Source organism: Ursus maritimus, unplaced genomic scaffold (assembly GCF_017311325.1).
Source record: "Ursus maritimus isolate PB19 unplaced genomic scaffold, ASM1731132v1 scaffold_4, whole genome shotgun sequence".
In the NCBI taxonomy this organism is placed as follows: domain Eukaryota; kingdom Metazoa; phylum Chordata; class Mammalia; order Carnivora; family Ursidae; genus Ursus; species Ursus maritimus.
The window spans coordinates 128,780-138,456 of NW_024426552.1; the positions used below are offsets into that span (position 1 = coordinate 128,780).

The following is a 9,677-nucleotide window of genomic DNA, read 5'->3' on the forward strand; positions in this document are numbered from 1 at the left end:
TAGAGGAGAACATAGGCAGCAACCTCTACGACATCGGCCAAAGCAACTTTTTCATGACACATCTCCAAAGGCAAGAGAAACAAAAGGTAAAATGAATTTATGGGACTTCATCAAGATTAAAAGTTTCTGCACAGCCAAGGAAACAGTCAAAAAACTAAGAGGCAGCCCACGGAATGGGAGAATATATTTGCAAATGATGCTACAGATAAAAGACTGGTATCCAAGATCTACAAAGAGCTTCTCAAACTCAATACGCGAGAAACAAATAAACAAATCATAAAATGGGCAGAAGATATGAACAGACACTTTTCCGATGATGATATACAAATGGCTAACAGACACATGAAAAAATGTTCAAAATCATTAGCCATCAGGGAAATTCAAATCAAAATCACACTACGATACCACCTTACGCCAGTTAGAACGGCAAAAATAGACAAGGCAAGAGACAACAATTGCTGGAGAGGATGTGGAGAAAGGGGATCCCTCCTACATTGTTGGTGGGAATGCAAGTTGGTACAGCCACTCTGGAAAACAGTGTGGCGGTCCCTTAAAAAGTTAAAAATTGGGCTACCCTATGATCCAGCCATTGCACTACTGGGTATTTACCCCAAAGATACAGACGTAGTGAAGAGAAGGGCCATATGCACCCCAATGTTCATAGAAGCAATGTCCACAATAGCCAAATCGTGGAAGGAACCGAGATGCCCTTCAACAGATGACTGGATTAAGAAGTTGTGGTCCATATATACAATGGAATATTACTCAGCTATCAGAAAGAACGAGTTCTCAACATTTGCTCCAACATGGATGGCATTGGAGGAGATAATGCTAAGTGAAATAAGTCAAGCAGAGAAAGACAATTATCATGTGATTTCTCTCATCTATGGAACATAAGAACTAGAATGATCAGTAGGGGAAGAAAGGGATAAAGAAAGGGGGGTAATCAGAAGGGGGAATGAAGCATGAGAGACTATGGACTCTGAGAAACAAACTGAGGGCCTCAGAGGGGAGGGGGGTGGGGGAATGGGATAGGCTGGTGATGGGTAGTAAGGAGGGCACGTATTGCATGGTGCACTGGGTGTTATATGCAACTAATGAATCATCGAGCCTTACATCGGAAACCGGGGATGTACTGTATGGTGACTAACAGAATATAATAAAAAACATCAAAATACAAAAAAATTCATAGTAAGAGCAGAAACACTTCAGGATAACTGAGGGACCTCACGTTTTGGGAGGCAGATTCTTGGTTTGAAAGGGATCAGGAAATGAGGTGAGCCTGTGGGAGGCCCGGGGTCTGCTGCTGGAGGCGGGCCGGGCCGGCGGGACGGGCTCTCACCACTCAGCGATGCTCCTGTGGGCTCGGACCACGGACGTCTCGATGTCGATGGGGTGATAGCGCATGCCTCTCAGCTCCAGCGTCTCGTCCAGAGACCCGACCACATACAGCGCGTCATGCCGCTCTGTGAACACGGTTCGCACACCTCAGAAGGACACCGGGGACGCCGAGTGCCTCCACACCCATGTCAGCCCCGAGTCACGCTCCGGGGACAACGGAGCCTCCTGCCAGGTGAGCTGAGCAGGGGCCCTGAACCAGGTGCCGTCCGTGCCCCCGGTTCGGAGCGAGTGCCCCTCTGCGGCCAGTCACCACCTCAGGAGAGTCCCGTCAGTGTGTGAATACATATTCTGGAATAATTCGTACCATCTCTGGAAACAAAACAGCATCTTAGGGACACCAAGTTCTAGCTTGATCTGGTCAGCCTGCGGTGGCCTAAGGACTCTGCAGCTTTCAGGGGTCACGCGCGGGGAGGGCCTGGCGGCCTTGTCGCCAACGCGCCTGCATCCTCACGAGGCCAAGGGCCCAAGGCCAGCGAGGGACAGCCACAGCGGCAAAAGCACTTTCAGAGAAAACCGCTACCAGAGCACATCCCTCGCCCCCACACCTCCCGACACGAGCTCACGGCAAAGGGCGCGGGGAGCCGGCCGGAGCGTCTGAGGTGCTGCGGCACACGGGTCGGCCGCGGGCGGTGCGGACACACCCCACCACACACCAGCACGGGTGCGGCGGTGCCAGGGTGACCCTCACCTCCACTGGCATCAGTGAGCTCCGTTCTTCGAAGGAAACCGAGGTAGCCCGTCCTCGCCCAAATGGTCTGGGTGTCTCCAAAACTCAGCCGGGCGCTGAAGTGGTCGGCGTGCAGCGCCTCCTCCCCGTAGACCGTGTAGTAGCCGGTGGCATTGTGGGGGCTGCTCACCCAGATCTGCGGGGCCCAGAGGACAGAATGTTGGCACATCACCAGCGCTGAGCACGCGCTCTGCCAGGTCACCAGCCCACAGCGCTGACGGAAACACTGAACAGAGGCGGCAGGAGAGGGTGCCGTTTTCTCTTGTGAATGAAGTTAAAATTACAGGCACGGAAAGGAAGCAAGCAACTCTTCTCTGCTTAAGTGAAGCATTCCTCTCCCTTGCGCTAGGAAGGGTTCCGTAGGGCTGTGCCGTGTGGATGAGCTCCTGTGGCCGGTGAGAAAGAGCCGGCGCATCTGCGTCCGCTCGGGGACGTGAAGCGAGGGAGGGCTCACAGGACGGAGCAGGCACGGCCGCGAACTTCCCCTGCAGATACGCTGAGTCTACACGCACCCACACACCCATCGGCCACACAGGGGCTAGCAGTGCCGAGTGTCGTGAGGTCCCTAGGGTGTTCTGCTAAACACAGGGCCCATGCAGGACCCATAGTCAGCTCCCCAGACTGAGCGCCTGGCTCCAGACTCCCCACAGACAGCATCTGAAGGAGGACGTGGGGCAGCCAACAGGGCCTTCTGCCCTAAGAGGCAGGTTCCCAGCCTGGCACAGACCCTCCATGACCACCTTGGGGGCAAACTGTGCCCTAACAGGCCTGGGACCAGCTGGCCAGGAAGGGGGAGGGCTGAGGGGAGGCCCCATGCCGACTACACGTAGCCCTGGGACCAGGACACCTTCCAGTCAGGACACTGAGCGACCTCTGGAAGGCCCCCATCAGACAAACTGGGCAGCATCTTAAATATCCCAGAACCCCATCTGCTGGGACTCCCGAAGCTGTCCACAGCACAGCACAGTGGTCCTTGTGCCCACAGAGCCTGGAACTGGAAGCCTGAGACGTCTCCACCATGACTGAGCCGCCTGGGTCCCCGGCCCCCGGGGAACAGTCGCACCTGCCCCGAGTCACTGGGGACCCGTTCACATGCACAACACGCTGTGTCAGCACAGCCACTCCCGCAAAGCCTGCATCCTGAGGACACAGAGGACCCCCCTCCCAGCCTGTGTCCGCCCCCAGCCAACCGCTCCCTCAGGGACTGCTTTTCTGTGCGGCTCCTCAGACTGCCCGGTGCCTACAAAACTCAAGGTTTCCCTTTGCTGGAGAGCAACCCTGGGGCGGTCTTCATCCTGCAGGACCCCAGAGGCCCCCCGGGGATGGGGTCCTGGAGCACAGATGTGTCTAGTAGGGGCGGGGCAAAAACAGCTTCTCCAAACCAAACAGCTGAGAATGCCTGCCTCTGGGACAGAGGGGGGAGACGGGATGGAGCAGCTGCCGAGGTCGTGGGGGCTCCTGCCCCCCACCTTACCTCTCCCAGGTGTGAGTCTCCAAGGGGCCCTTTGGTTTCAGTGTGTGCAATAATGACCTTCACCCCAGGAAGGATCTGGAAAGAAAATGTGAGTGATCAGGATGGTTAGAAGCCAACCTAAATCAGACTCTTATTTTTCACAGAAATAAGAGACTTTTTAATAGATAAAAATAAATTGTGAATCTTAGCAAAATTATCCCAGTTCCTAAGAATGGACCCTATTTCAGATGTTGAGATGGGTAAAGAGGGTTTCCGTAGGCATCTCCCACACCTGGGGTCTTTCACTAAGGCCACACAAGGACAACCTGCCCCTTGCGGGGGCCAACGAGTGTGGGGTGCTGTCCACGCCCTACGGGCCTGCTGCCAGGGTTCTGTCTGCCGGCTTGGTGAGCCCCAGCCTGGCCTGTGGAGCTAACTGTGAAGACATGGAGTCAGTCCGGGTCTGTGCCGGCTGGCTCAGGCATGCAGGGGCACTGGCTCCGGTCAGACCACCAGGACACCTGCTCTGTCTCAGGTAGTGTGCCCACATATGAAACAGATGGCAGTAGGGACCTCCAGGCAGGTGCGAGGCAGGGTCAAGGGGTCATAGGAACATGGGGATGCAGGCTCTGTCGCCCAGGGTCCCCCTTCTTCCTCTCCCCCAGCTCGGCTCCAGCCGCACTGGCCCCTCCGAGGCTCACCCCACGACCTTTACACCAGTGGAGCCTTCTGCCCCTCATGTCTGTGGCTGTTCCTCCTCAGGAGCCGGACCCTGGTCACCCTCTGTAGGCACGCGCTCTTGTCCCGTTGCCATCCCCACTGCCCTGTCTCTACAGGCCACGGTGACCCTGACAGTGTGTGAGCAGAATCGGGGTGGCCCTTCCAGGCTGCGTGGGCTGTGCCAACCTCCATTTCTTGCCTCTGGGATGGTGCAGGTGCAGGACGGGCCACCCCCTCTGCCCTGGGCCTAGCACAGACGTGCAGCAGGGGCTGTGGGAAGCCCTGAGATTGGCGGCCGTCTGTTCCTGGCCACGACACTGGGCACCTAGCCCTGCCCTGGACCCTGCTGTCTCCTGGCGCCCACGCCAGCCCCCCGCTGTGTCACACTGCCTGATAAAGCCACGCGGGAGCTCGTCTTTCCCGTGAACTTTCCCTGGTTCTGAGAACACCTGTTCTGCAGATGCCCCTGGAGGCATCGGGCCCTGACCCAAGGGGCCCAGCGGGCTCCAGCCCCACCGTAGGAGCTCCTTCTGGGCTTCTGTCCCTGAAGCCCTCCCTTTCTGATGTCCTCGTGTTAGTGGTGAGGAGGAGAGGAGCTCGCTGCATCAGTCCAGCCGTGACCCCAGTCAACCTGTGTCCATCAGGACATGTTGAATTCTCAGCACCCGCCAGGGGCCAAGTTCCAGTTTCCACTACCTTTCCGGACTCCGTCAACGGCAGACTGTGCGGAGAACCCCGTTCTACCAAACGTACCCTGAAAAGTAACAAGGGAAGAGGTCATCAGAAACTGATAATCACTATAAAGGTCAGTCTGTGGACAATGCCTTGCCTGTAGACTCATGACCTTCCCGTGACCTGGGAGCTGCCTGCTGACTGGCCACGACTCAGGGCGGGGGTTTGTTCTAACTTTCCCTGGGACCCCTCTCGCCCCCCTGGCCCCACCCCAGGAAGCTCCATTGCTGTTTCCCTCCAGCTGCTGCGTGGCCACGTTTGAGGATCCAGAACCAAGACCTGGCTTTGGAGCTAGGAGGAGCCCAGACCCGCGGGGAGACGCTGCGGCCCCCGGAGTGCACTGACTGACGCAAACACGAAGTCCTGTCCCAAAATGGTATCATGTGAAAACCGTGCTTGCCATCGGCTGGCCCGCTTGTTTTCTACCCATAAGAAGACACACGTCAGGTGCTCCGTAACTCCCATCGTCCCTCCAGCAGTGGGAACCAGGTACAGGGTTGCTGCCTGAGCTGTGCGGACACACGCAGACGAGAGGGAAGCCCAGGCTCCCCAGGGGACCCAGCCTGCACAGGTCCACCCGCGGGTGTGGACAGGCCCTTACCGGTCGTGGCGCAGCGCCCTCATGTCCACGTAGACGGTGGTGGGGTCCGGGCCGGCTGTGCCCTGAAAGGAGAGCAGCAGAGGACCCTCCCTCATCGGGTTTATAGGCGCGCGTCTGCACCTACACGGGCACAGCCGCTGACAGCTCCCCCCGGGCCCCCGGGGACACCCAGGAAGACAGCAGCTCTGCCTGCCTCAGTGAGCCGCCCGCGGGCACGGACGCCTTCCATCCAAACATCTACCTGGCTCGACAACATCGAGGGAAGCGTCCAGTAAAATCCTACAATTTTACACGTCAGTTTTAACAGCTTTCTGTTCCCGCTGGTCCCTACGCTCTGTGTGATGGTAAAAACACCAGGTAGGTTTTGGAGGGCATTTCCAAAAGCTGCTAGATCAGGCCTGGCCTCTCGCTGGCCAACCGGATTCTACCAAGGGCTGAGCAGAGCAGAGGCTCTCTCGGGGGTTCACCCTTCTCTCCTCTCATCGGACACTTGGCACGGATGCTGCCGAGGCTATTAGGTTCCATTTAGTAGATAAGGAACACAGAGCTAAGTGGACACTCTGCTCGACGTCACTCTCTGAAGATCCCAGACAGCGTAACCTATGTCTGTCCTGGAATTAAAACAAGGATCTTCTTTGAGCCCAAACACTGTGCTTCCTCCACAGGCAACGCTGGGACTGCTAATTCTTTTGAAAATAGCTTTGCTCTTACATTTGGTTTCAAAGGAGCTTTTGTAACATGTCAATAACATCCACTGTGAGCAAAGTCAGACAAGAAGGAAACATGTGTTCGTCTGGAATTCACAAGAAGGCCACAAGAACTCATGGGGGACGCACAGAGGTGCCTTGAGGTTGAGGTCAAGGTCATACCTGCTCAGCCAGCTTTCCCAGCCTGTTGGGCTGACAGAGGCAAAGAAGGCCAGCAGAGGGAGACAGGGAGGAGACAGCCACAGGAAACAAACAGAAAGCCACAGGCCACGTGAGAAACACACGGTAAGAGAAAGCAAAATACGTCACTGCATCTCAAAGCGCAAACATGAAAACCCATTAAGATTTTGGCAATCCCACCTGGGGTCCCACATGCCGACAAATAGCACAGATACCTTCAAATGTCAAGTAAAGAGGGCACAGGCTTTCAGATGCTGAGCAAAGAATAAGGTGTTCACTTACAGTCAAGAACGACGCATCAACAGCCTGACACTTAGTCATACTTTCTACAGTAGGAAGGGACGTTAGGAGGGGGCCCCAGCCCACCTCCTCCTGCCGCCAGCAAGGGTCTGAGGCTTGGCGAGGCCAGCAGAGTCTTCACGGCAGAGAGAACAGGAAAACAGGAGGATGGTCTCTGCATGTGCGACTGGCCCTGTGCTGGGGACAGGCTGGCCCAAGACAGGGGTGCTGTGCACCAAGGACCAGGGCTGCCCAAAGGCTCTGGCTTTGCACCTGGGCCCTGCTCTGGCTCCGGGGATGCCTCTTCCGCCCCGTAATTCCTATACCATGTCCATAAGCATTTAGTATGTTTTTATGAAGAAAGGAAATGGAGATACTAGTACCAAGTCCGGAAAACCACCGGTCATCGGAAGCAGCTGGAAACAGCACTCCAGCTGTTCAATCTCTGAAACTTTGTGTTTCCTTTCAATGAGTAAAATACCTTAATGTTTCAAAAATGAATTTGGGGTAATACAAACCAGCATGGTAATTAATGTTTCCATTTAAAATTGGTAAACGGCATAAGTTTATCTTGCTTTAAAAACTGCCATATATTGTATTCGCCTTAGAGATATTTCCAGGTAAGTGAATAGTCACTGCTCAAGAATGTATCGTTTTCAAATGAGCCTTTGTTCTTCGGGGAGACTAGAATATCTTTTACAATAAAACCTCCTCCGAGCTCACAAGGCTGAACTGACATATGGAAGTGAACATCAAAGGCTCAGAGAACGAGCAGGGACCACGGACTGGAAGGCAGGACAGCACACGGAGAGCAGCAGGAGCGTGGCAGGAGTGGAGGGTGGGGGCAGGGGAGGGGGTTGGGGGCAGAAGGGCGGCAGGAGGGGGTGCTCCCCTGGCAGGCCTTACCTGGAGGCAGATGGCCACGTTGACCCTGCACCCAAACGTGGTGCTCACAGCACGTGCTGGCAGCCCTAGGTCCTTGAACAGCTTGGAGAAGGACTGCGTGAGTGCGATCCTGGGCCGCTCCTCTGCGACCACCATGCAGGTGCGCACGCAGGACAGGTTCACCCCCTTCATCTGTGGGAGGGGTGGGCGGGGTGGTACTGAGCCATCTGAGGAAGGCTCGGAGGGGCACCCCCAGGGGCACCTGGTGCAGGAGCAGGGGAGCCAAAAGGAAACCCCAGCCTCCTCTGCCCCTGGGTCTCTGCTGGCTGGGTCTCCATTTCCCAGGATCCTAAGCATAAAAGCACTGGAGGGAGCCCAGGCCCCTGGGCCCCACAGAGCGCTCAGAGCTAGTACAGGCCCCGCTCCCCACCCTGGCACCCCTGCCCACCCGCACTCTGGTCCCTGCACCCCTGCCTGGGTCTCACACCCTCCTCTGCTGTGTGGGGTGTGCAGAGGAAGGGTGGGACCTTTAGGGACACAGAGAGGAGCTCACAGCTGGGTGGGAGTTGGGATAAAGGGCCAGGGGTTCCCGGGCTCTGGTTGAGAACCAAGTAGGAGCCCCTGGTTTGGGCATTCTGACAAGAGAGCAAGCGGGGTCTCACACTTACCCTGAGGACGCCTGTCTGTGCTCCCAGGCCCTTGGTGCACATCTCCATCACCGAGTAGGAGCAGAAGGTGACCCGGGCCTTGTACTGGCTGACCGCGGACAGCCACAGGGATACATTGCTCTCCAGCTCCAGCGGGGGCACCAGGACAGACTGGTGTCCTGAGTAGACACTGGGAGAATGCAGGGAGGGTCAGGACAGCTGCTGCAGCCCCAGGAATGCNTTGGTTACCTGTGCCAAACGTGCCTGGGACACCCGCCTCTTTCCTTCTCCGAGGACACTTTTTTTCTAGCCAGAACTAGGCACAATTCGGCCCTGTCAAGTGGGAGTTTCACTAGAAAATGCTATGGGGGAGCAGGAGGTGACACAAGGGTGTGATCTCCCTCTAAGCACTTCAGAAGGATCCAGGGTCATAGTTAGGGATACAGCCTGCTGGCTGGAGACTCTGGCTTTCTACTTCCAAAGATCTGTCACTACCTCCTAGTATTTGATTAAATTAAATAGCCTCTTCCCCATTACTAGTAATGGATACTGTTTATATGTACTGAAAAATGTATTTTTACTCTTTTACTGTTTCAAACTCAGGCTCCAATCCTTTTCACCCCCAAACAAACCCACTCACATGTGCATGTTAGACTCCCTGGGCATCAAAAATGAATGTTAAGGTTCCAAAAATGATACAAGCGATTCCAGCCCTGCAGGCAGGCACAGCTCCAGGGGCACCTGTGGACCACCTGCTCACCACCGGCAGCACTCACCTGCTCACCACCTGAGCCACTCACCTGCTCACCACCTGCAGTACTCACCTGCTCACCACCTGAGCCACTTACCTGCTCAACACCTGCACCACTCACCTGTTCACCACCAGAGCCACTTACCTGCTCACCACCTGCAGTACTCACCTGCTTACCATATACAGCACTTACCTGAGCACCACCTGCCTCACTCACCTGCTCACCACCTACAGCACTCACCTGCTCACCACCTGTAGCACTCACCTGAGCACCCCTGCTTACCTTCTGCAGCACTCACCTGAGCACCACCTGCAGCACTCACCTGAGCACCACCTGCTCATCACCTGCAGCACTCACCTGCTCACCACCAGCAGTACTCACCTGAGCACCACCTGCAACACTCACCTGAGCACCACCTGCTCACCACCTGCTCACTACCTGCAGCATTCACCTGCTCACCACAAACAGCACTCACCTGAGCACCACCTGCAGCACTCACCTGAGCACCACCTGCTCATCACCTGCAGCACTCACCTGCTCACCACCAGCAGTACTCACCTGAGCACCACCTGCAACACTCACCTGAGCACCAC

At 56.1% G+C, this 9,677-nt stretch overlaps 1 protein-coding gene across 1 annotated transcript in view; it reads right to left on the reverse strand.

The window, feature by feature from the left end:
• The window catches only part of DIP2A (disco interacting protein 2 homolog A), a 136,513-nt gene that overhangs the window by 7,621 nt on the left and 119,215 nt on the right, over positions 1-9,677 (reverse strand). The window contains 7 exon segments of the mRNA XM_040621761.1: positions 1,343-1,466; positions 2,090-2,264; positions 3,603-3,677; positions 4,998-5,055; positions 5,635-5,696; positions 7,707-7,877; positions 8,354-8,522. Coding sequence (XP_040477695.1) covers positions 1,343-1,466; positions 2,090-2,264; positions 3,603-3,677; positions 4,998-5,055; positions 5,635-5,696; positions 7,707-7,877; positions 8,354-8,522 — 834 coding nt within the window.